The sequence below is a fragment of the Protopterus annectens genome, chromosome 10.part0 (genome assembly GCF_019279795.1).
Source record: "Protopterus annectens isolate FY-2018-M chromosome 10.part0, PAN1.0, whole genome shotgun sequence".
Taxonomy (NCBI): Eukaryota; Metazoa; Chordata; order Ceratodontiformes; family Protopteridae; genus Protopterus; species Protopterus annectens.
Window position 1 is genome coordinate 1169855466 of NC_056744.1, and position 27992 is coordinate 1169883457.

Consider the following 27992-nt stretch of genomic DNA (forward strand, 5'->3'; position numbering starts at 1 on the left):
TAATAGTTTAAGTGCCAGTTTTACTCTAGATATAGCCAGAAGATTGCTCCAACCTCAAAAAGGCTTGGATCAGTGCACTACAGAAATATTCAAGTCCACTATTTCTTCACACAAATGTCCATAATGCCAAACTACTGCTTTGCAAAAAATTCTTTGCTGCTCTTGACATCTGGTTTGATTGTGTCACTTCCAGGTTTCCAGCCTGCTGGGCACACTGCAGGGGAAAAAAAAAAAAAGTTAAAAATTTTACTCAGCCAGCTAGCTGCTTTCTAGCTACATTTCAGTACACCAACAATTCTGCTAAAGCAGCTCCATATTAAAAGAATATTCAGGTAACTGCAGTAAAGACCAGTAAAAACCAATTATACAACCATTCTTTGACATTAAGAACTAGTTTAATCATATGTTGTGAAGCAGTTTAAGGGCAAATCCAACTAGTACATCCTGCATAAACTTCCTACAGCAACTAGTTTGGTCTACACATGGAGGAATATCTGCAGTAATAGCTTCCAAGAAGAGGCAAATCAGAGTTACTTCAGCAACAAAACTATGTACATCACTTAATTAGCCCTCCTAAACATTTTCTCTAGGTGCCATCTCATCCCATGCAAGACCCCCTTTTAGCATGCATCTAACTAGATATTTTATTTGTAACAGTTGAAGTACCACAGAAAGTTTCACACCAGGAGAATTCAGGGCATGAAACACCCTTTTCTAACAAAAGGAATATGTTGCACATGTGCAAGACAACTAGGAATTTAAACTTCACTTGTGACCAATGGAATGTGAGGGAAAGTCTCACAGGATCCCCTTCACTTCCCCCCACCACAAATCCTTGGTTACTTCCCCATTAATATACTCCAGTAGAGAGTATATTGGAAGTCAAGCCATGCACCCTAATCAGTTAGGGGCCCTAGTGGTCATTTGCCTAGCTACTTTGTAAACCTGAGGGCATGGAAAAGGCACAATGAATTTCCTCCTGCAATAGTGAAACTTGACTGCTTTACCATTTTGCAATTTAATTGCATGAAACTAACACTTGTCCAAATAGTAATTTGGGGAGAAGTCACAAATTTGTACTGTGGAAAATTGGCAAGTTCATAATTTTTTGGGGCAAGGGTGACTTGCAACAGTGTAAAGAAAGCTTCAGAATTAATTTGGCCTTCAATGGTACAAGGACTTGCATTAAGATATTAAAACAGCATTAAGATATTAAAACAGCATTTACAACACCAAGGTTGCTCACTTCATCTTTACCAAGCTTAACTCACCTTCTCCATGCTTATCTGTGAATTGGAAGGCTTGCACCAGTCTTAATGTTTCATCAACAGAGCGCCCAACAGGAAGATCATTAATGGTTATCTGACGAAGTATACCCTTGTCATCAATTACAAACAAACCTCTGCACAAGAGAAACAAGTTGTTAGTCTAGAGATGAGTGCAACAGTTTTAAAAAACTTTAATGAAAAAACTGCAGACAACCTATTCAAATACACTCCATGTCACTGTCGCCACATTAAGCAGCTCAAAATAGCAAGGGAGACTAAAGGATGACCCTGTGAGAGTACCACCAAGAGTACAGCAGTTGCTTGTACCATAGCTAGACTTTAGTTTTAGAACTTGAAGTCACTACTACTAATGCCCGTGTACTCTACAGAATCTAGCGTTACTCCTTCTGGGGCAAAGCCAACATGACGGATGCTTGGGGGCCAAGCCAGGATATTATTGGCAGTACTTTTGCTACTTTACAAAACTGTCCACAAAAGTAGTCTGTGGTAAGTTTAGAATGCATTTCAAGGGCAGATTGGATACCGCCTGCTAGTATGAAGACAGACTAAAGCACGCCTACCTTTCCGTTTCATCCCACATTCATGGAAGGTTAACTAAAGTTACCAAATACCATGCAAAAAACTGGACACTAGAAGCTGTGGGCCCATACCCCCAAACAGGAATTTCAAAATTAGTACCAAGAAAATTACACACCAATGAAAAGCCTGCATTGGCCCGAGGGACTACAGACCAGTAGTTTGCAACTATCCCAAGGATGCAACCACATCAGAAAAACCCACACTGGCAAGGAAAAACATGAGCAAGCCGACAGAAACTACCATGTGGCAGAACCATAACAGTACGCATCAGATGTTACCAACTTACAGGAATGTGGATATCTTGGCAAGGAGCTCTTACAATGACAACCCCCCCCCCTTTAAAAATCAGTAAGTGGCTAAAGGGAAGTCTTCTGGTACATGTACATGGGACAGGGAAGGTCCGCTTCAGCCAAGGAATATGAAGGGAAGGTGAACATACTACAATGATCTACTGGTGACGAGTAGAGATTGTAGAACAGCATTTTCAAGGCTGGACTGTGCAAACAGTTGTCCAGAGGGCAGTACTACTCAAAGGAGCACTGCACCCAGACAAAAACACATTTAAAACATCATGGCATGTTTCCTACACTGGATTTACAGTTTTAAGTGCAATTCCAGACTGACCACGTGGAGACTGGCATATTGACATGGTTTGGATAAATCAGGTTGCCATCCAGTATCCCAGAAATCAGTTTGGCTCAAAAATGTTGCATCATACAGGCCTCCCATTTGCCTAAAGCTCCTGTCATTTCATAGATGTTGCATGCATACAAAGTGCTGAGTAAAATAGAACAGTGCAAGTAACATTGCCTGCTGCTGGATGACTACTTAAACAGAAATAGTGCAAGTGCCACAGAACACACATGCTGTTTAGTTTAAATAGCACTAGTTTGAGAGACAATGAATTCCAGTCCATTTACTTCTCCCCCAACACTTAGCTTCCCAAGTCCTGAGGGTAATTTGACCTGGTAATTCCATTGATTGGCAGATCTCAGCAGGGTGCTTGACTCCTGTAATTTAATCTTTGCTCTAGCATTTCCTTTGTTAGAAGTGACTTTTTTGCTGCACTATAGCCATGGCCTTATTTGCCTGCAATCACATCCAGTAAGGTCTTGAACCAAGGAGCTAAATAAAACATTACTATTAACCAGTTTAGATCTTTATTAGTGTTAAGGTATCACTTAATGCTTCCACCTAGTTAAAAATGAGATTTAAAAATGAGATTTACATGTGCAAAGTGTGTTGGTATGCAGTGTTTGCCTTCATACTTTTATTCCACTGGTTGGTTTAAAAAAAATGTCCCTGGATTTGCCTTTGTACATACAAACCATATTGCTGTATTTTCCCCTTAGTGTCCAGAAGGACATAAAGGTTAAATTTACCTTGAATCAGATAATGGATGCCACTGCAAAGATTCACTGTTGAAATATTTGTGCATGGACAAAATCCCTTACTAAATCCATTTGCCAGCCTCCAGTTCAATTGGTGCTATGGCTTTAATATACTGGTGTTTGCTCATGCCTTCCAAATGTCTCCACCATTACATACCAGTTTTGCAGTTGCCAGACATGCCCACACCTTCAGCCATCAATATGCAGCTACTCCTGTTCACGAGTATGTGAATTCATTTTCAGACTTGGTGTGGAAGCTGCACTGATTCTAGGCGCTTGTTCAGGTTTCACATGGTGCTTGCTTAGAACTACTCATGTTAAGCCACTATGAATATGTTGCACTGCAACCTCTGATACCAGGGTAATGTTTTAATCTTTCTATTCCCGCACTGCACACTTACCAGTATCTGGTGCAAATACAACAAAAGTATGCAAGCAATACACCACCTAAACATTTGCTGTGCAGAATGTACAAGTATGCATACCAAATTTCTGTGTTTCCAAACATCGGTGTTACACTACTGCTGAATAAAATGAACAGCGCTGGGGGGGGGGGGGACGAGGGAGCCATGACATCACAGAATAGGTGCATCTTATCTGTTAGAATCAGATGATAGCCGTGATGTCACTACTGCCTGGCCTTGATGACATCAGTAATTGGGCGACTCCAGCAAGCTTTATTCAAACGTGAGAGAATCATTTTGTAAGTGAAACCATCACAGTATGAGAAGGTAGGCTTCTGTTACAGAAGGGGAATTATAAAAATTTAAATGCTTTGTTGTTACTTTAGACGACAAAGTAGGGAGGAAAAGGGCCATGAAGTTGAGGAATATGTTAGAGAAACCTGTTGTACTCTTTTAAAGATGCAAGTGGAAGAGGTTTCTGCTGCTAAAATGCTCTGCCAGTGGAGCTCTGTACCTTTTGTATTCAACTCCCAATGACTGTATGCTGGGCTTGGACAAATTTAAATGTTATGGTCATTGTTCTGTGGTGAATAAATGATTGCACTGTGGTGTGGACTACATCTGTGTTTTGCTGGCGATTTGTGGTTTCAAATTTAGTAATCCTTATGGCTTCAGAAAGTTTGTAAAGAAATTTAAACTATTCAGCACAAATTAGAATCTAAAAACCACCATATCTTGGACTGAATTTTATCACAGTAAACATGTAATTACCAAGTATACAATGGGATCAGACAAGCTACACATACAGAAAGTAACCTCTAACATCTCCAGAGGGATGTTAATTAGTGCAGTTGTATGGCCCATCATGCAAGCTTTTGGACACACAAGTTTCTTGTAATTACTACAAATATGCACAGACTATATTAGATGCCTGCAGTGAAAAGGATGCAAAGGGCTCCAATGAGTTAAGAGGCAACAGCTCTAATATAATAATCTTTGACCCAACCATGGAAATATTTTTCCACGAAGAGGAAATTGCAAGACAACTCTGCAAATGGGTTTTCCTGTTAAACATCTAGCAAGATGAACCCCATCCCCATTTTGAGGGCTAGGAAAAAGAAGATTTACTACGTCAGGCACACAAGTCAAAAATCAGACTCAAGTTCTTCAAAGGCTGGTTCAATGAGTGATATTCAAACAAAATCCTCAGTTTCCTGCCTAGTACCAGTACTCCAGTTTTCAGATTTTGTTGAATTCTGGGCTGGGCTAGGTGTTTCACAGACCTTTCCAAGATCTGTTCAATGAAGTGGAAGAGTGGTTTCAACTCAGAATCTGTAGTTTTAGTGATTTTGGAACATTTCTATCTGTCCCCTTAATCTTGGTTTAAAAAACAGTCTATGGTTGTGCATTGCATAGCCGCGTTTAACTACAGTTAAACTAGTGCCAGAAAGTCTGCTCTTCAGATTTTCTCTTGGAACTACAAACTTTCCTAGTTTTAGCACTCAGTGTTTGCTCAGCACCGTCCAAATCTTACTGCAAACTTCACTTGTGCCTATACAGCACAACTGGAAGCCAAGCTCTCTCCAGCCAAGACTGGACTAGACGGTCAGAAAACCACACTCCAGAGTCCATCAAAACCTGGTATCACCCAACCCACAGCAACACACCTACATTTGCAGAGGCTCAAAAATCTGCCCAGACCACCAAAGCTGAAATGCAAGCAACCACCCCAACACTACCCACCCCTAAAAAAAAAATTAAAAAAAAAGTGCACCTTAACCTCAGCCCACAAGGAAACACTGGTCACTGGCAACTCGTCAGGCGCACAGATGTCCCTCACCAGGCTAAAGGAGAATGTTACTGTCAACTGCCTGTCGCAGGCCAGGATCCACCATACAACACATGCACTCAGCTCACCATAAGTAAATATGACCAAGTCATTCGCCATGTTGGAGTGCATGACTGGAGATGTAGCTCCCTGAACTGCATGGAGCAGCTCTGACAATATAGCCCAGGCAGGTAATTGGCTAAGCTTCTAGTGTCATTCAAGGGGATACAGTATCTGTGCCTAGGAAGACATGATTGGCAGGCCATGATGCTTTGCCAGAGATAGCCTCTGCCAGTCACTGCTGGGATTCCAGATACTGACCAGGGCTCTTGCCACCCCTAGTGGCTTTTTGGGCAAAGCTCAAGAGCACCACCATAGTAGATACAAACAAGTGAAATCAAAGTAACCTAAAAATGCACTCTAGGCATTCAAGATGGAGAACAAACATCTGTGCAGTGACAAGAGAACTAGTTTAAGGCTCCAGAGAGCACCCCTGCATTACCAGGCTATAATTTTTACTACACCCTATGGCCACCTAACCTGAACCACTAAGGAGGCAGCATGCCCATATTCATAAAGGATATCCACACCTCCAGGCTAGGGGTTCAACATATAAATTCAGGTTGTAGCTTGTTACATCCCCACCATATCCCAAGACACTTCATGTTTTTGATATACTGGACATGAGGCTACAGCCAGATACCCTAATATTGGAAGATCTCAACTACCCCACTATCAACTGGGAAAACTACATGTATACCAACTCATCTGTCCAATGAGATCTAGAATTCATCAATTCAAATGCCCTGGATCAGCTTGTCTATACCTCTACTCAGGGCAGGGACATCCAGGACCTGGGTCATTGCCAATATGGGTAACATACTCCACACTAGAGGTAAACTCCTCACTGTTCAGGTCACAAGCTAATAATCACCCCAGACATGCATATCCCTCCCCCACCCACCCCCATTAAGGAAGCCACATTAAGAGTTTTTCCAAAGCAGACTTAGCATGAAGTGGCCAAGTCACCCACACAGATGGAAGAGACTGCTGAATTGTACACAAGCACTGTATAAGCACGAGTGCATGGACTGTGCACTCAGAACCAGGATGCTATCCTCAAGACAAATTGGCAGTTGCCTGCCATAAACTCAGACCATGGTTGCAGAACTCCCTGGTCAGCCTTAGCAAGAAGCAGAGCTCCCTCAAAATCCTCCAAAGCTAGTTATGAAAATAAAGTCGCCACAGATACAAAGCCTCAATGACAACTCAGCTCCGCTGGAACTACAGCACAATGGCACACTTACCAAACCAACTTCTGCCAAACTTTACCCCTCCACCTCCCCACAGGGCCCATCTCCATACTGGAAGATTGCCATGCCAAGCCCCTGTAAATCAGACACCACTAAAAGACCACACTCCCAAAGCCAAACACAGCATCCATGGGACCTCAACATCCCAGGCTGTGTTCTGCACAAACTAGAGACTGAACTAGCACCCCCACTCGAAGTACCATGTTCAACCATAGCCGCACTTAAAACTTGCTATGGAATGGTGTACAGCAACTGTTATCCCACTCCACAAAGGGGGTGCCACCACTGACACCAGGAACTACTGCTCCATTAGCCTGACTAGCCTTGTCTGCAAGGCCATGGAACACATCCTGGAGTTTCATAAACAAGGAAATGTAACCTCCAAACTATGAACCTCACTCAGTTTGGGTTTGTAAACAGGTAGATCATGCCTCCTAAATCTGATGGACTTAAAAGCAGTCACTTTAGTTGTAGATTAGGGTAAGGTGCACAGCCCATCTTGACCTTGCCAAGGCTTTCAACACCATCCCCCCAACTCATACTATACTCACTGGACTAGGCATAAATTCATATGTCACAAGATGGCAACTGGCTCACTGGCAGAACCCACAGTGAAAGTAGCAGACTCCAGACTCCAAATCATACTCAAAGCAGTGACAATACAGGGTTTGGCCCCAAGTACTCTCCTGTTCTGTATCTACCTCTGACGTAGAGGCCAATACAGCCAATTGCTGGCTAATGAAATTTGCAGACTGTAAACTAGGAACCATAATAGGATTTGCCCAAGGATGTGGACATTCTACAAAGAGGCCTTACCAAGACTGATGCTTGGTGTCAGTCATGACCTAAAGCTTAATGCCAAGAAGTGCATAGTCATCCCCCTTAACATACCCATGCAGTAGCCTACTTTTCAGCTTTCCCACTTAGGGGTCGCCACAGTGGAACTCTGTCTGCTAATGATTGGCAGTTGATTTCTACGTGCAGAGTTGCCAGCCCTAATGCACAACCTTCAACGAAGGTATGCCCATTCATGCATATCTCCACACAGAAGACACTCTAGCTGAGAGTCGAACTGGTCAGCATCTTACTGTGAGGCAACACCACTGCAGCACCACCACTGTGGATACAAGCAGTAGCCTACTACACTGGAAATGTGACCTTGGGACACCAGTGGACAGTAGTCCACCAATTATGTCCATGGTAGCCAGGAATCCTGTGGCACACCCCCATCAAAAGGGTTTGTCTCCAGGAGTGAGAAAAAAGGTTGTTCCCTTTATCCCTCAGACCCAAACCCCATTTTGGCATGTACCTCACAGGACATCTGCAACTAAAGGCCACAAAAATACCTCACTAGGAGGATTAATGGCCACAAACAGATGCAATACACAGACCCAGCTCTACCCAGTTGCTTATCACCTACTCAGAGGCGACCTCTGCCCAACATACAAAGCAATGTCTAACCATAGATTCATGTCCCACAGACTTCCCCTGCTCTGGAACAGACTTCCCCATTTGTCAGCTCATTAGCACTCCCAAGAGAAATCTGACAACTGGATGGAAAACAATTCACCCCGGGGAAAACTGCTGTAGCACAGGAAAATTTTCTTGGGTGGTGAAAGCCAGGGAACCTCATTTGGCTAGGCTTATATTAGGCCCTATGAACTAAGTTCAGGCCCGAAGGAGCAGCAGTTGAATCCACAAGACAACCACCACAGGCCACAGCAACTGGTCGCTTGGAAGTCAAACAGCAGTCTCCACCAACAGGTGGAGCGCTTTCATCCAGACACTTAGGACATCCTCAGAACAAACTCCATGCCCTCCCCACTTTCCACCTAAATTGATCACACCAATATTGCTTCTAAAAAATTGTAAACATTAAAGTGCTGCACAACTAGGGCACCTACACCTACCCTAAAATGTATTTCAATTTTAACAAAGCAGAAATACTCCTTTATACCTGGGAAGTTTGCATCCAGATGCAATTGCCACCAATTCCCAAATTTCTACATGCAAGTCTAAAACCATACCTTGCACATCTTTGACCAATTGTTGCAAAACAAACTGAAGGCATGTCCCTGACAGAAGTGTCTAAAGCATAGATTGCCCCCCCCCCCCCATTTCAGATATCCAATAAATGCTCACCCCCTAAAAACTTCTACTGGTCTTTCCTACATAAAAGGAAAAGCAGTGTTCATATTTAGCCATATAGACCACGATTATTCCCATAAAATTCCACCCTAGTCCCATTAAAGCACAACCTTCTTCCAATTTACATAATGCACATCTTCCACATTTAAAATTGCCTACCGTCCTATTGGTACAATGGGATCTCAGACTAATCTTGAAAACATCCTTCCTAAAGATGCATCTCAGGGCCCTTCCCAATTTGTATTAAACATCCCAGTCCAACCGCAACAGCCATTTTTTGATTAAATGTGGTATAAAACTCCCTTCACGATTTCATAAAGGTCCTGCCCCTATGCCTTTTTCCACTCCTGTCCATTACCTTGTCTGTAAAAGCCTTAAATTTCTTTTCCGTATCTCTTCAACTAATGCAAGGTTCAGGATAACAAATTATATAATCAGTTTCACTTAAACTCCAACTCATTACTAGCCATCCTGGCTGGCCTTACCAATTGTCCTTGTACTAGACGGAAAGGGTGACAGCTATGAAAATCCAAATTTTGAAAAGGTAGCTTTTCTATGTATCCCTGATACCAAACATTCCTTTAGTCAATCCTTAAGATCACATCTAAAGATCTCAGAACTATATTCATGAGCCAATTGGAAAGATTCCAGTCTGGTTAATATACAAAACTCAACTTGTTCTCTGGTCCTTCCCAAGCCATACAGGAATCTTGTTTATTGCTTAATATGGGCCATAATTTTACTGGAAATATGTAGTCCTGTTCCCAGTAGGAACTTGCATAGTTGGCATATATGGGGGCACATGCAGCCCCCATAGCCACACCAGTCAGCCATTTAGACTGGTCCCTCAAAATGAAAATGCAAAAAATTGTTCAATACAGCCTTCATTTACATAACTCATCTGATCTTTGTCAAATAATGGTTTTGTTTAACTGTTCAAACCATCCTAACCCTACTTTATGGGGTATCACGGAAAATTACACATCCACAGTAACCAAAATTGTCAGTGATAGCTGCATTACTTATTTTTCTAAAAAATGACATGAATCCTTAGTAAGAAAACTACCCCCAGTCCATTTGCTAATGGAAACAAGTCTTGGTATGCTTTCCATCCACTACAGTCCCATCCAGTCTATTTGCAGCATTCCAAAATGTATTGGAATGCCATGGGATATTCATTTTTCCAAGTACCTATATTCATTTTAGTTAATGTCCCTAAGTTATTTTTGTCCATAATCCCTGCCCCATTGCACCTTGTCAGGTTTCATTATAACTGTTTTTTTATCAAAGGCAATTTCAGCCAACACCCCTCTCCATGGACAAATTCATGTTTAGCCTTAAACCCTGCCAATACAAAATTTCACATACCCTCTCAGCTACCACATTGAGAATTTTTAAACCTTGCCCATGCGTTTCCCATAGCTCCACTTTTATAAACCACATTTTTAAATTAGTCTTCCGTGTGAACAACTTTAAGTCAAAGTATCAGACAAAAGCCAGATTTAAAAAAAAAAAAAAAATGATATGCACAACTCCAATGACCTTGGAGCAATTTTATACCTTCAGTGTACTAATGTCAGGATTGTTCTCACCACCCTTGCTTTCCATGTCAAATAAAATATAAAATTTGATGTGCATTTACACAAGTGTTATCACCATGTACAATAAGAACATATTGCTGAATTTAGCAAAGAAAGGAATGTCCATGCCATTCAGTTAACCACTCAAGTTCTCCATTTACACCCCCCCCCCCCAACCATCAGTATGCTCACTGGAATGTCCATAATTAAGCTTTTCACAGGCTCTGCTTTGAAATGAGCTTACTTCACCCAGGGAAGCCCATTAAAATCTCCTCCCAGTAATTCTGCTGAAACTGATAATGGTCCTTTGGCCTTGCTCCCTGCTCTACAAATCTGTCAGTTCCTGCTGGATGTATGCCTTGTCCCTTCTCTGACCTCCTGGGGCCACCATCTAAAATGGGATTCAGTTTCCTGCTTGGATCTACTGGGGCCACCATCTAAAAAGGGGAATCTTGTTTCCTGCTGCCAACTGCTCAGTGGCAATGCCACTTTGGTTTCCTGATATTGTTACCATCAGATGAGCAGAGAAAAGGCTACACCTTGCCTTTAAACTGTCAAATTAAAAAGGGGCAGTGGACTGTTCAGAGTAGGTCTTTGATTTTTGTTCCAGCTCACTGGCCAACTGCTCAATTGTATGACCACTAGTTTCATAAGCTCCACTCCTGCATAATCAAATAATTTGTGCATCTCGTTCAGCATTTCTGACTCCCCTCTGCACCATTGGGACTGACCCAATTCATCTAGTCATTTTCCAGCTGCAGTTTCTTAAAGCAGTTTCTCAAAGGTCAAGACAGAGTTGGTCATTTTCAATATGAAAGTTGAAATAACCAACTGCTCTGCTCACCATTGCTGTAGAACTCCCCAACATTTACAGAAACTGCATAGACTGAACCCAATCCACCAAACTAAATGGTACAAGTTTGTGTGGGTTGGGTAAGTGGGTAGACCAAGCTTCCAAAAATGCTGCTAATCCCCAATTTGTAGCTTTAATTTGAGCCATGTGCTCCCAACTGCTGGCTGATCATGGAATCCAGACTTTTCACAGGTTACGTCAATGACCACACACCAAGAGTCCAACAGTATCCACAAAAACCACTGGCCAGTGACAATTCCAAGCATTTTATAATCTATAGTCTCCACCAATAGGTGGAGTGCTTTAATCCAAAGGGCTCCTATTACATGATCAAATAGTCAAATGAGTCTTGACCGAACATAAAACTAAGGCAAAATTAAGCATGCCTGGCAGTTTCCATTACTTTGCCATTTTTGGCACTGTAGTGCAATCTCAGTTGGTATATTTAACTAAGGGTGTGGGGGAACAGCCCAACTTTGTAATTTTTTTTTTGGAAGTGATTTCCCTTGGGGGAAGTCACTGTTCTGAGGTGGACATTGTAAGCTGGGGTCAATTAAGATGTAATAGACCCCATCCAAACACAGGACTTCCTCAGACCATAAGGACACTGAAACCCAACCTTCTCCTACCAAAGACCAATACACTCTAGATGCAATTATACAGCCAAACTAGAGGCCAAGCTCAGCGCCAAAGAATGACTCAGACAGGCAAGAGACCTCCAAGCCACCTCCACACCCCCCCAAAAGCACAACACACTTCACAAAACCAGTGCCACAGACCCCTTAAGGCAAAACATACTAGTAATCTGTGTGCGCCGATGTCCTACTCCACTAGGCTGAATAAGGTTAGCTGCCTGTCAGGTGCCAGGACCTGCCACACCACTCAGGGCACTCCAAACACGTACAAATACAGCTGTCATTGTCCATGTGTGAATGACATGAGCTGTACCCCCTGGACTACATGAGATATGGTAGCCCAGGCCAATATGACCCCCCCTCCCAGTAGCATCCTGCCCTCACCAAGAATACCACAGTATATATAAAAAAACAACTGGCTAAGTTTCTTGTCAAAGGGGATCCAGTGTCTGTGCCTGGGATGACACGCTTGACAAGCCACTCTGCTTTGCTAGAGACTGCTTGCACACCCCCATAGGGGCTTTAGGCAAAGCTCAAAAAAGACAAACCTACTGCTGTAAATAGCATAAGTAACAAAAACTGAGTAATGCTACACAGTGCCAGAAGTCTAAACCTCAAAATGCCCCCACTAGGCACTCCTCAGTATGGAGAAAGTTATGTGCAGTAACAGAAACTGTTTTAAGGCTCCATTGAGCACCCCAGCACTACCAGGCTACAACTTGTAACACATTTCAGCCACAGAACTCTGACTGAAACAATGGCGGGGGTGTATCCATGTTCATAAAGGATACCCACATCTCCAGGTTAATGGCACAGCAGGATGCTTCAGAAATCCAACAGGCAAACTGCAATTCAAGTTGCAGCTTGCTACAGACCACTCACCATGTCCCAGAACCCCCCCATTCTGCATTTCTGGAAACTGGGAAAAAAACATTAGCTGGGAGTAATACTCCTTGTGTCACCTGGTGGATAGAGAACAGGCCCACAGAAGTCCCAGAAAGTCAGAACTGGGAGTCAGCCTCTACATCTACAAAGAGGCCAGTCACAAGTAGCCCCCCCATCAAGGATCAGTCCTTGGGCTGCTGGCCAATGTCAGTAGTATCTGAATTTGCAGACTTGCAAATTAGGAGCCTTCATGGAATCTTACAAATGTTATCCAGGAGGGTCTAAATCTGTTGTCAGAGCCACGGACTAAAATTAAATACCAAGAAATGCATTTGTATCACTGACAACACACCCTGTAGAGTAGACCCAGTCAGGGACTTGGAGACAGTAATCTAGTCTTTGACCATGTCTACTGTGGTGAGGAAGTAATATGTTGCACAATTTATAAACCAAGGTATGGCATACAAGTCTAAGGAAGTAATCTGTCCACTGTATTAGGCATTCAGACCCACAGTACAATGTCCCCTTTATGTAACCAAGCATAACAATTGGAATGTCCAGATTCCTCAAAGAATACATCCTATGTATACCACCTCAAGGCCCTATCCCTGTATTCAGTCTGCTATAGGCTACAGATAGGAGGGGAGATCTATGCCAGGCAGAGGGCATTGTCAGACCCCCAAGCTGTAAAGTCACCTACAGAGAATTTTCTGAAGTAAAGAATCTTCCAGACTGCAATACTTAACTGCACACCAGCATATTGGAAGAAAGCTGTTGTGGTTGTATTACTCAAATCAGCTTCCATGTAGACCAATTTCAAATGTGTTGCCAAAATTGGCAAGGATGTGTAGTTTTGGGGAGGCAAACAATGGCCAAATTATCTAAACAAAAGCAGAATATTGCTGGTGGATCTTTATGCAGACAGGATTAGACAGAGTACACACTGAAACTTTAGTATTAGGGCAATGAGGATTGGTGACAAAATTGGGAGGGTTCCATTGAATTTGAATACAGAAGCCAGGTCTCTGCAGTCCCATGCCATGACTAGAGTCTGTCAACCAAACCTTTTAGCTACTTTAGGCTTAGTCCATTTTCCAGTCTTATTTTAGGACTAGCTACATTTTAAAATCAGTACATCTGAGGAACAAAAATGAAAACTTTAACCAAAGCTTGAAATGCTTTTCACTGAGCAGTTTTAGGATTCTTCCCAGAGTGCTCATTTTTCAGGTTCAGTTTTTCTTGAGATGAGCCTGTAAGGACATTTTAGCTCAGCTGACTAGGCATTATGGGCAAACCAAAGAACTTCAGAAAATGAAGAGGGGAATGAATTTAAAAACTGAAGGTACAAGGGAATAGGTGTGCCAGTTACCATGGCAGCAAATGGTGGAAGAGGCACAATTACCCTGAAAGGGATACAAACAGGTGGGAGAGATCTGAAGTTAAGCAAGAATCAAAGACAACTGGCATATTCAGACAGGCCCAGGCATCCCAAGTCTGAAGTAAAACTTCCAACAAGAGACCCATCATCAGCAGACTACCCCATGGCTTTGTGTTGTGGCTACTTTTGTTTGGCATCCATTCCTCAGAATGAAAATGGAATGTCAAAAGTCTAGCTCACCAACTTTGTGGATGACTACATTAGGAGCCATCAAATTCCCCTCACAGCAACATACTACAAGAGGGCCTAAAGCAAGTGACTGGTGCCAAAGTAATGAACACAATGCAAGTTGGAAAGTTGTCCACCCAAGCCAATTACACCAATTTGACCAAATAGAGGATCTGGTAACAGTTTTCAACCAATATAGCCAAGATGCAAGAAAATCCATTTGGTAACCCAATTCAAACATTCTTGGACCTGGAGATCTTATAGTTTTAACGATAAGCCCCTAGACTTGAATAAAAGGCCTCCTTTGCCACGTATATAACCCAATCACTTGAAATATCTCCTAGCTCAACCTCTTGGCACAACACATCTGGACAGAGCCCAAAATAATGGTAGGGGGCCTAAACACAGGGACAGACTTGCTGTTCCCTCACCCTATTCAGAAGGGATCATTGGCTATAAAACTGTAAATTTCCTGGGCAAAAGTAGACAGCAATCCCAACTCACTCCCCACAATCCTTGGCCAACTCCCATGCAGGTGGGCAAGAAATGTTGAATGGCTAGACTTTAACATCTGGGATAGCTAGCTTAAGAAACGTTGCACATACCAAGAGTCACAAAAGCCCTCAAAATAGTCTTACCTGTAAGAAATTCCATCATCTTCTTTAAGGACACCATAATCTTTAGCAATTGTGCGCTTTACATCTGCCACCAAAGGAATATTTATCTCACCCAGTCCTCCTTGTTTCCTAGGAGATTTGGTCCTAGAAAGAAAAGATATGACAAATCATACAAAACAAACCAAGCCAAGAGTTGAGCTCAATTTATTACACACTACAGGTAATATTCTGGACATGAGTTAACTGGCCCCCCACAGCACATCATGCACATACCAGTTATCTGGTATTGCTTGGACCAGATGTAGATGCTAAACAAAATTCTGGTGCACATCTGTCTACTTCAACTTTTGCCAGGGGGGGGGGTTACTCACTTCATACCAAAGGAAACCCCCCATTTGGACAAGGCCTTCTCTAAAAAGATAGAACAGAACAGCCATCAAACATGGGTTGACCAGGCCAGTAGCAGAGCTTACCCCTCTATGCCTTTGGAGCAGCAACGGATTGTACACAAGGATCACTTTTGTATACAGGATAGCCGACTTAAGCATACAGCCAGCACAAATTTAATGGTGTAATTTAGAAATTGTGCCAGCACTGCTATCTACATGTACAGCTATGTCAATCTTATCCAATTCGCTTTGCAGATACAAGACTATTCTCCAACCAGTAAAGTATACAAAATTCTATTTGTTATGGATATCTGCAAGGCATCTTCTATTAAAGAAACTAGACTCACTAATTAGAAACCCTGCAATTGTGAAAGAATTTATGCTCCATCCTTCACCCAAGTACTCTGTTCAACAAGAGCTTTTATTACACTATTTAGAAAGCAGTTTCATAGTATTCCAAAAGCAGGCTCTGTGCACACTATTTGACAAAGTTCCCCACAAGACCTACCTTAGTACTGTATCCCCCCCAAACAGGCTAAGGTAGGACATGCAGTTTATACCCTCACTGCATAAGCCTTAAACTGAGGGGTACCCTTTAATAGAGTAGAATCCCACCACTTGGAACACCTTGCATCATATCATGAAGTCTTTGTTGACGAAGTCCTGCGCAGGTTGGTCTGGCAAGGCTGTGCAGCTCAAAGATTCTGCTGCACCTTATTGCAGGATGTCCTGGGAGACCCCCCACATTCTCTCAAGAACCCCAAGGAAGTTAAGACCCACCAAGTATTACACAACTTGGTCCACTGTCTTGCCAAGATTAAACACTTGCACTGCCAGTTGAAACCAATTAACTTTGGCATATTACAGGACAGACTGAACTGGACACAGACTGGACTGCAGTAACTGTTTAAAATGGCAGAATTGCTTTTAGTCAGTTGCATCTCAGAAAAATAAGTCCCATCAGCACTACTATACTGAAGATATGGGGCACTTGGCAGGAAGTCTCCATACCAGACGCATGGAAAATAAAAGCAGATAAAGCAAGCACACATGGACAGGTGGTCATAATGCAGACTGCCATCAACCATACATTTACTAGATTCTCTTGTCAAAAGGCCACAGTAGGGGGGAGGAGTAATTTTGGGGAGGCCAGACTAAATGCACAAACTGATCTGGCCTGTGAGGCCAGGGTGCAAGTGTGAAGCAAACTTACCAGATTACACATGGGCACACACTAGACTATGAAGGCAGTCTAGATAAAAAGGGCAGACACCTGATGTCATGACAGTTAACTGATAGTCTGTTAGGAATTTGCTTTTAGCCACTGCTTGGCCTACAGAGCATGCTCTGGACTTGCTGCACATCTGCAAAATGTTATCAGCATTATGGCTTCAAACATTATGCCAATCTACAGACCCTAGCCTCATATGCAACATGAATGGGATATGCATATTTAAAGAAGATTTCCCATACAAATGGGACAAAGTTAATTCAACTGACTCCAGCTGCAGCTGTCACCCCAGCAGCCATTAGGAACTGGTGCCTCATTTACCTTACAGTAGAGTACCTGGCATCTATACCCCCCCCCAACTACAGGATCAGGTCAGAACTGCATGGCAAGCCCTAGCAGCAGCTGCTGACATTGGGCTATTTAAAGCATCCCCCCCCACCCCCGACACCAACTCTGGTGGATAGTAGCTTGCCTTGGAGACGTGTGTAAATGCTCCCATATGCACTGAAGGCAAAAATTGCCTTTAAGAACCGCTTTCTACTACAGCTGGCCTGAACACCTTTCCTTATATAGGCTGGGGCACCCCATCAAGTAACTGCCAACACAAGAAACTGCTCAGGTCCTCCAGCACCCAAGTGGTCATTTAGACTGCAGAACTAGTGTGAATAAACTGAGGGAATCAGTCTGAAACTGAGCCATGCCTCCTAAATTCTGAAAAGTTTTGGTACCCTAGTGTTTAGACTTTGGCACAGATGGTCAAGCATTTAGACAGTCTCTATTAGAGACAGGAAACCTTACCCCTGGTATACCACCAATTCCCCATCCACAGGTCCAGGTTACACCTGAAGGCAAGAACTCTGCTTCACTTGCAAGTGAGGCCTCTTCTAGAGTGTCAAAGTAAGGCTTCAGTCCCTAGAGTCAAGGACCCTAGAGTCAAGGATTAGGTCCCTAGATCAGGATGCCATTTACTTTGCAGATGAGCAGCAAGTCCATCATTGCACAGGCCAACACACTGCCTCAGTCTGTAGAAGAATGTACAAGGATAAGGCAGTTGAAGGACACTTAGCCAAGCATGTTACCTTAGTCCAATGGGTAACAAGGGCCAAGATTAAGGTAGCCAAAGAAAGTGAAGTCCAGCACTTCATGTGTGCACATACTGAGAATGTTCTACTTGGATTAATTCTTGGGGGCACTGCAAAACCACCTTCCGACATGCTACTGCACGTTTAAGTACTTTGGAAAAGCCACCACTATATACAATTTTAAAAGCACCCCCCCAACTGTCCCAGATCCCGAGAATCCCCTCCTACACATTACCATTAAGGCCCCTCCACAAGATATCCCTGCAAGTACCAGGTGAAGAGCAATAACCAGTTTCCAACCCTGCCCCAGAATTTCTGGGTCAGTGGCACATATAACTGACAAACTGCTCATGTAGGGAGGATGGACCTAAAATTGTCCAGCTCAATGTAGAGACTAGTATAAAATTAAACAGGCAGCAAGCATCCATCATAACCCCTTCTCTACAACCCAGGGTGGTAGTCTTTTTGGCCAAAAGAAAATGCTTTCATTGTCTTGAACAAAACTGTGCCAAATTTCATTGGACCACAGAAGTCAAACAAGCCAGTTTGCACATGCCATCTAGTCTTCCTGCTTTCAGTACTCAGCCAGCCACCCATCTTATGAGCATAGGCACTCATTCAAGTCAAATACTCAGGTGAAATTAAATGTACAATAATGACAGCCACATTGATTACTGGGGTGGGAATTCAATTTAGCATTTTAGGCCAGAGACCTAATCACATCCCATTACTAGAATATTCAAGTCATAAAGAGTTAAAACTGAAGCATGAAACTATGCTCAACTATAAGTTTCATCTCCAGAAAGTGTCCTGTCAACAAGTTGAGTAAAGAACTTACAAAGAAGCTAAAGCTTTTACACTTTCCAAGTTTTACTTGCAATGTCTATCTGCAAAGGTTTATAAAATGCACAAGTGAAACCAAGCCAATATAAATTTTAATATGTACCTCAAACAGCTATGCCAGTCCAGTGCCAAGAAATACCAGTGTCCAAAATTCATGACAGCATGACAAGACATTAATAAAAAAATCTAGCAGCTGTCATTGCCTGATCAGGGTGGCTTCTGGTCGCATGCACTTGTGCCTGATACTTAGTGCATGGTTAACCACCTCCACCTTACCCGAGAGCGCAAAGTGCAAACTGCACATGTTTCACAGGCAAGACCAATTCCCACACTAAGCATAGAGTATGCAAGCACAACATTAAACATACCTCTGCAAGGAGGTAAAGTACTGGGGAGAATGAAAGCAAGGCACCACATTTGCCAAAAGTACACATGCAATTACTCCAAGTTAAGGGACTTACCATGCTAAGTGGCAGAACTGTGAATCGACAGATGCCCCAATCACTTCACATTTTATCTTTCTGAACTCTTCTGCACGATCACTGAAAGCAACTATCTCAGTTGGGCAGACGAATGTGAAATCCAGAGGATAGAAAAATAACACAACATACTTCCCTAAAAAAGAAAACACTAGCATGAAAGGGGTTCAAAACCAACTTTTAGTACACAAATTTAGAATTTCCCCGAGTGGCACATTAACAGCAAATGTCAGGAAAACGCACTAGTTGCATGCAATAACTGAGGTTAGCACCAGCTAAACTCATTATCAATTCTTGAGCAGAGTCAAAACAAGGTAGACAATCTTACTAATGGGGCCCTTAAGGGTAGGGAGCAGTGGCCTTAAAACCAGACCCCATCCAACTGTGCCTGGTGCAATTAAACTGTTAGTACTACTGGGGTAGTACACAGCAAGTGGGAGAAACACTGCCTTGAAACTAACATCTGTACGCAAACATTCACACCAGTCCCCACTTACCCCTGTAATCAGAGAGCTTGAGTTCCTTGAACTGTCCATCTGGCATCAGAGCTGTGACCTGGAAGTCTGGAGCAGGTTTTCCTATATGAGCTTTCCCTGAAGACATGATGTACTCCTGTAAAAGCTGAATAAACTGAACAATGAGAAAACATGCTAGTCTGGTACAATTTTAAAAGCAGATTGTGATGTTTAACAGTGAAGCCAAAGAAATAGGAAAACTACAATTGTCACCATCTGTTGCTTACAGTTAGTAATGCATGCTTTCAGCAAAGTGGCTGCTGTCACCTACTGCCAGGCTTAATACACAAAGCAGGTGCACACCCCCCCAGTTTCTCCATTACTTCAGCTGTATGCACACAATACTCCTTGCCTGTACATAAAAACCATGGGTAGGAACAAAGGTAACTAGATGGTGTGCTTAAAGTTATGCACATAAGCTTTCCTTTACCCCATCCATAAAAAAATAAATAAAAACCACCTAGATATTTCCCTTCACACCACCTGTACCGTACCAAGAGTCTCCCAACCCTACAATCCTCTGAATAACTTAATGTCCAAATAGTTAGTCCCTACAGTTGTCTGCCTGTTGAAGCAGACCTTAGCCTCCAGCAGACCTAATGCTTCAACTATAACCCAGCATGGGGGGAGCAGTATCATAGGTTCATACTAGGCTATCTGCCCTAGGACATTTATAAGCCTAGCCAGAGTGTTTGGCTTTTGCCACCCATTTTAAATTAGTTTTGCTATGCCCTTTCGAGGTTAGTATACTGTGCCTTTAACAGAGGCACAGAAGTGATACCCAGGGTAAATCTCCCATCCACTCAAGATTCCTCTTGAGGAAATGAGGGACTCTGCCCAACCTGGACTGGGATTTTATTCCAGAGTGAAGGGAGCCTCTGGGTTATGAACCTGTCCCTCCAGCATGTCCTATTTCAGTGCTGAGGTTAAAGTCTCTCAAGTGCGTAGCTTGATGGGACTTGGATTTCCTGCGGTGCAGCATGTCCATTAATTCCAGGTTGGACATGGCTTTCTATGTCAGGCACAGATAGTCTTTAACCGGGCAGCATATGGCATCTGTTTGAGCCCTCTGACCCTCTTTGTGAGGTACTTTTGGGGTCTTTCCAGTTGCTGCAGGTGTCTGGTAAGGTACATCCCAAAAGGGGCATTGTACTCAATTATGGGCCTGATGAGGGATGAGTAAAGAGGCATGATGACCTCCCCTGATCTAGATGCGAATCCCTTCATGATTAGGTGGGCTATATAAAAATGTCTAACCACTTTGCCATCAACTTGGGTCCCCAGGTCCCTAATCACTTGCGTACTTTATGGATTACCACCTATGTGGTAATTTGGGGGCACTTTAGTGTGCTTGAGGCCATGGCTCTGGCACCAGTTGTCCGTTTCTACAAGGCCCTTTTGGAGGATGCTTGTCGGCTGGAGAATAGATTATGGTGCCCAGTTTGCAGTCATCTGCAAACTTGGTCAGCCACAGTCCTTCCATGTTGGCCTGTACCTCCGAGAAATATATACTGAACGAGAGGTCCCAGGACTAAGCCTTGTGGGACGCCACTTGTAACTGGTTTGGAGTCTGACATGGCTCCAGCAATTCTAACCATGTGGGTTCTGTCCTTGAGCCAGTTTGCAACCCATCTAGTGACACAAGGGTTTATATTTAAGCTGGTGAGTTTATCTACAATGCCCAAGTGGGGTATTGCATCGAAGGCTTTCATGAGGTCCAGGTAGGCTGTGTGGACCACCTTCCCCTCGTCAATGGCCTTTTGTGACAAGATTCAAACAAATCAACCAGGTTTAAGAGGCAGGATTTGCCCTTAAAGCAGAACTGGGTAGGATTCAGTGTCTGTAGGTCCCCAATATCTTTTAGGAGATCCATTTATCCTTTCCATAGCTTTGCAGATCAAGCTAGTCAGGCTTATGGGGCGAGGCACCACCTTTGTGGAGAGGAACCACTGTTGCTGTATGCCACTCTTTAGGTACATATCCTGTAGTAAGGCTGAGATTGAATAGTAGTTTTATGTTTGGGTTTAGCTCTTCTTGGAGTTCATGTAGGATGCAGCCCAGGACACCATCTGGTCCCACTGATGCTGTGTCTTTTGCTTTGGAGGGGGTGGCTCTTACCCGAGCATCTGAGATGTCGGGGGGGCAGCACTCCGCTGGGATAGATGCTTGCCCTTTTGGTGGGGAGGGTTGCACTGAACCCGTCAGCTAGGATGTTGGCAATGTCTGTGGGTTCAGTGTATTTGCAATTTTGGACTAATTCTGAGCATCTGGGAATTTCCACCCAGGTTCCTAACATAACTAAAGAAAGTCTTGTGATTATCCTTGTGTCCTGTGCAATTTTTCCTCTCAAAGCTGGCCTTAAATGATTTTATGAGTGCCTGTAGTTTTGCTAATACTGATCAGAGATGCCTTCCTTTTTGGGATTTTGCTCCATCATGTAGTAGCTTCTTCCTTCTATTGTATAGTTTATGGCTGGTGTCCACCAGACAGGATGTCTGCCTTTGGAGGATTGGGTCATAGTTTTAGGGATTGCATGATCCATGCATTTCTGAAGGTGTTCATAGAACACGTTTATAAAGGATTCTGCGGCCTGGGCCATATTTTCCACAGGCCCAGGGGCTTTGAAGGATTCCACCTCTGTTTTGAGGAGTGTGAAATTTGCTTGAGAAGTTTTTCACTGTGGTTTTCTGGGCAGGGGGTGGGGTCGGGATGCAAATATCCAGTGAGATTACATTATGGTCTGATCTTACCAGTGAGGGATACACTTCTGGTCTGGAGCATAGAGTCCCCATGTTGGTGATGATCAGGTCCAGTATGTTTGTTTTTGCCTCTTGTGAGAGTGGTAACAAGTTGTTCCATAGCATCAGAGTTTGAAAATTCTAGGAACCTTTGGGCTAGGGTGTTGGGAGCTAGAGTAATGCTCCCAGTCTATGTTTGGGTAGCTGAAGTCGCCCAATATAATGGTGTTTGGAGAAACCTTCATATTTTTCCATTGTTCTCAGGAAGGCCGAGTGGGGTTCCTGGGTTTGGGAGGGTGGTCTGTAGCAAGCTATAAACTGGAAGGCAGTTTTATGCAGTTGCACATGGATAGTCTGATGCTTTGTGCTGTGCCACCAACCTGGAGGTGTGGGTATCTGACTAATACTGATACTCCCCCTCCTTTTGTGGTTCGGTCCAAGTTTTGGGGCTGAAAAGCATGGTATGAGGTATAACCTGGTAGTGCTGGGGTGCTCTCAGGAGCCTTGAACCAGGTTTCTGTTACTGCCCAGATATCTATGTTCTCCATGCCAAGGAGAGTTTTGCATGCATACATCTTGAGGTTTTAGACTTCTGGCAGAGTAGCATTACTCAGTTTCTTATCCCTTGCAATACCTATGGAGGAGAGTTTGTCTTTTATGCCTTGCCTAAAAAGGCACTATGGGGGTGGCAAGAGCCTTTGCCAATATCCAAAAGCCCAGGGGTGACAGGTGCAAGCCATCCCTAGCAAAGCATCGTGGCTTGTCAAGCATGTCATCCCAGGCAGACAGGAATTGGATTCCCTTTGAATGACATCAATACTTGAGCCAATTGTTGAAATTGATAATCTTGTCTTCATATTGTGGCATCATTCTTGGTGAGAGTAAGATGCTACTCAAGGTCAGGGTCATACTGGCCTGGGCTACATCCTCAGAGCTCCTCTCTTCATGTAGAGAAAGGAGATACATCTCAGGTCATTCACACCAGCATGGACAATGACAGAGTCATATGTACTTGCCTTTGAGTGACCCTGAGTGCTTGTGTTATGTGGCAGATCCTAGCACCAGACAGGCAGCTCACTGACCTTGTTCAGCCTGGTGAGCGGGACGTCAGTGTGCTTGATAGGGTCACCTATTACAAGTGTATCAGGTGTGTTTAGCCTCAAGGGCTGTGACTGTTCACACTGGCTTTGTGAGCTATGTGTTGCACGTGTTTTGTTTTGGGGTAGCAGTCGCTTGGATGTCTGCTTTGGAGGTCTCTGCTGCTTAGGCAGATTTTTATTTAGAGCCTTTGAGTATGCTTTTTTACGTTTGTGTTTGGTTTGCTGTCATGGTAGAGCTAGGAGACTGGAATTGTAGTTTCCTTCTCCTCCTGACTGGTTACGCCAATACTGAGTCGAGAGAACTTAGCTGCCAGTTTGGCGATATGGTTGCCTCATGTGTTGGAATTTGCTGGTAGGAGGAAAGGGTTGTCTGTGTACATGAGGCAGTTGTAACACTGCCTCAAGATTCCCAGATTCACCAGCTGGACCGGAGAGGAGATTGACAACTGACCTTTGGATATGCTAGAACAGTATTGGGAATCCCTTTATAATTAAAAAAAAAAGGGGGCAATGCTATCACTAGGGATCCACAGAAGCGCTGAAAAGCCAAGTTTTAGGTGGAATTAGCGTTTCAGGGAAACAAGCATCTTTGATGCTACAATTCATCCATTTGTCCATCTTTGATGCTACAATTTGTGCACATGTGAAGCTTTAGGTTGCCTGTGGCTAATCTGCTTGCACATGCACTAGAAATCATAGCCAGCCTTAGGCATAAACCAACTAGGCAGCCACCTAGGGCACCACTATAGCAGGGGCACTTTCCCACTATTTGGTGTGGATAGATCAGGATGGGGGCACTGTTGGGGGGTGCTGGAGACTTTTGCCTAGGGCACCAGTTGACTTGGCCTGTCCTGCTAGACACCATAAGCACCAAATGCCAAGTCTCAGGTGTGTACCAATTACTATTTACACAGCCCATCTTCAAACATTAGACTTTCTAAAGGGTAGTCACCATTACCCACATTCCATGCATCTCATCTCTGCCCAATCCAAGTTAAGTTATCATTTCTAGCAAAGACACCCGTTACACAGTACTGTATTAGAACATGCACAGCATTTGTTGTGCAACATCTCAACTATTAGTCTGGTGACCATTTCATGGTCACCTCAAAACATCACAATTCCACTGTAGGAAACTAACCACTGGGCTACCATGGTGAGCTTTGCCGTTCTCTACTGTAGTGCGATATTGGAGCTGGTATTTTAGTTAAGGGGGCGCAAAGCCCCACGTCAGTGGGTTTAGTTTGCTTCTGTTCATGTGTAGTACACTGAGGGGTCCAGTGGTTAGTAGCCTGCAGTGAAGTTAAAGTTCTGGCAATCTGGGAGTTCGCATTTTGAAGTTTCACCGATTTGAAAGTAGACATTCTAGTAGGTTGAGGTTTTAAAAAGTACACCATTTACGACATACCACCTTAGATGAACTGTGCACAGGGTCTTGCATTTCAGATACAAGTGGGGTCCTTTGCAGAGATAAAACTGCAGAGGGTTGCAGCTACAACCAAACATTCTCATCAATACCAAGAAGCAAGACTCCTGCATGAAGCACAATTGTAACTGTCAATATAAAATACCCACTTTAAACCTACAGAATAGAAACCAACCCATTTTACTCCTTGCTCTATTAAGTCCCTGCCTGAACACACACTGCAACAGTACCAACCTAAAACATGTTATACTGTGTCACTAATTGAGAGAACGCGATTAATTGCGAACGCTTAGTCGTACGTCAATACGCAAAACACCAAAAGCACAGAACTGCGATTTGTCCTAGGAAAAAAAGTTCACTGGACAGTTTTCAGGACTTTGCCATTACCTCCACTGTGGTGCAATCTAGTTGGTACACTTAAGTAAGGGATGTGGGGCAAATTCCTACCACTGTTTTGACCCCCCCCCCCCGGAGGGGTCTGATCCGCGTGTTCGACATTTTGGGGGTTGAGTCAACATATGGTTCGCCTAAATAATATAGCTCCGTTACACCGGACTGCTGTAACAAGTACATCTTTGTGGCCGAAAGTTCATATGCAAAGCAGTATGGCTAGTCAAGACTTGATTACATACACCGCTGAAAGGGCAAGCGTTAACTGCACCTCGCATATTGGAAGTACAAACCCATATCAAATTTTTAATCTTACCAGGCAGTAATCCATGCCAAACAAGTTAAGTCTCCATCAGAGAACAAGTAGATGCCCAACCTACAAGTACCGGCTATCAACAAGCTAAATAAACCCAAAGCTATACATTAGCAGAAGGCAACCAAGGACGTACACACAATGTAATCACGTTTTTCCAGCACATAAGAGTCTTAAACAGCGTATCACCGCCTCCATCTTCGTTGGAGACCCCCCAGCTTCTGGATCCTGCAGTTGTGCATTTATGCAAGGAATAACCACAGCCAAAAAATACTGCTAAATTCAGACTTAGAGAAAAAGCTTCATTGCAGGACAGAAGGTCAGAAATCATTCCTCAAGGAATCAAGTCTCTACCATATTCAAAGTCCAATGGTCTACAATCATAGGCCCCGCTTCGCAGATGCGCACTTATTTGGATGTGCACCCAGCATACCTTACCCTCCGTGAAGTTAAGCTGGCAGCTAGAAACAATGGAGACAAAGACCCCAAAATAAGAGACTTAGAACACTGCACCTATAAACTTAGCAAGTTGCCAAAAACATTATGTATTGCATATTGCCACCCGGCGGTGTAAACCTTGGCTCTAGACGAGTGGAAGTAATACCCTGGATCCCACGTGCAACAGTAAGAAAAGCCTGTGTCTGGAATGTCTGAAACTCCAGTATCATTTAGGGACTTCAATCCAAGGAAGTGAAAGAAAACCGCTTTTGAGGAACAAGCCAAAAATTAGGGGGGGGACACGGCACCCGGTGTCCCGAAATACAGTTCGTTCACCACATGAGACTGACATAATATATCTACCGCCAACAAGGACACGAAGAGACAGTTAACGATTTATCGGTTAGAAAAAAAAAACCTCCAACGGGGGCCGCGCACCATAATCAAGTTGCCATTTCACCAGACTACTAAGTTAAAAACAAAAGCCACCATTATTATAACTAGAAATAGTTATTTATTTCTCCGATTGCTTCTTTTTACCTATGCCAGACTCTTATTGCGATCAATACGTAGTAGCTGCCTGGCATTTGAACTTAAATCCTTTTGTCATGCGATACTATACTACAGTAGGTTGACACCTTCCATTGCTATTAACACAGCAAAATTAAGCTACCGATACATAGTATTTGTCACTCACTAGCCAGGAACCAAAGTTAAAGTTCACCACCACAAGCAAGGACGGCGATAATAACTGCAACCATAAACAGATATCTGAATGAATGAAGAATCAAACAGCACAAAAGTTATCATTTACGAAATGCAGCTACTCCGGACGATGGAAGCTACATTTGCATGCAACCACATACAAAAGACAAGTACAAACGCCCATAATGTTCAACACGGTTTTAGGGAGCTAAACACTCCCGAGATAATTCATCAAAATCTACAATCCATCCCGCCCACATAAAAATAAATAAACGTACTCCCCAAAAAAACACGCCTATGCATATTCCGTGAGAGACGTTAAAAACTGCTTAACGCTCTATAAGTGTTAGACAAAGAAATTACTATTGCGCACCTCCAAGGTTACTACTTACTTTAACCAGCAAATAACCCACACAAACTTCAGATCACTGACACTACTGGCGCTGCAATAAATTTTATACTAATACAGATATCGCGAGACAATAACAACCCCCCATAGAGCCTGCTATTAGTCTCGCGTTTCGCACCCTCGAGTTCAATGATACCTATTTGTACGTATGACTCAGCAGATTTTTCTGATGCACTATAGCAGATCTCTTAATTTTCCATCTCTAAAGATGATATACACTGTCCCTCTTAATGTGGAAGAGATACTAACCGCTTATTAGCGAGTTGAATTAGAAAGGTCATACTATGCTGGTTTTACTTATAAAAATATAATTTAATGAATTAATATGATTAATTTCTGTTTACCATGGATATCTGTTAAAAACTGAGTGAGTGACAGACCCTTCCAATGTGGAACTTCGGGGAACATGATCTTTATAAGACCCCAAATGATGTACGTTCCTCTTAATGAGATATATTTTAGTATGTACTGTCCATTTACGTCCTTTTTTACATGCGAAACGAGTAGTTCTTATTTTGCCTGAGCTCTGCATTTAGTCTACAATAAATTGGGTGGTCTAGGTGTTTCTGTTGGTTCTGCTGCCCTTAACACTGTTCCAGGATGAGGAAACAATCCGGAAATAATCTAGGACGCTTTTAAAATATTAATACTTTTGAGATACAAGTTAGCGTGCATTTTCTGAAGTAAGAGGGTTGCACCTCTAATTATCGTCATTGTATAATCCATCACATTTTCTCCCCAAATCACCAGTTTTAGGAGGGGGTGATTGAGGGACAGACAGAGCTAAATTTTATGCCAGAAACAGG

The 27992-nt window shown here is 43.1% G+C and overlaps 1 protein-coding gene across 1 annotated transcript; it reads right to left on the reverse strand.

The window, feature by feature from the left end:
* PRDX1 (peroxiredoxin 1) lies at positions 1-27267 on the reverse strand. The gene is made up of 6 exons (XM_044085916.1): positions 27170-27267; positions 19650-19773; positions 19135-19288; positions 15150-15272; positions 1272-1402; positions 1-214 (listed from the first exon to the last, which is right to left on the reverse strand). Exons 2-6 carry the CDS (start codon positions 19753-19755, stop codon positions 132-134), a joined length of 597 nt encoding a protein of 198 aa, XP_043941851.1. The 5' UTR covers positions 19756-19773; positions 27170-27267; the 3' UTR covers positions 1-131.
* Between the last annotated feature and the right edge of the window lie 725 nt (positions 27268-27992).

Excerpts from the sequence above, each read along its gene's own strand:
- PRDX1 (XM_044085916.1), bottom strand. The coding sequence starts at position 19,755 with ATGTCTTCAGGGAAAGCTCATATAGGAAAACCTGCTCCAGACTTCCAG. Across the intron at positions 15,273-19,134 it reads CAGTTCTGCCACTTAGCATG|GACCAAATCTCCTAGGAAAC; the intron begins GTAAGTCCCTTA and ends TTTTCTTTCTAG. Across the intron at positions 215-1,271 it reads CACAGATAAGCATGGAGAAG|TGTGCCCAGCAGGCTGGAAA; the intron begins GTGAGTTAAGCT and ends TTTCCCCTGCAG.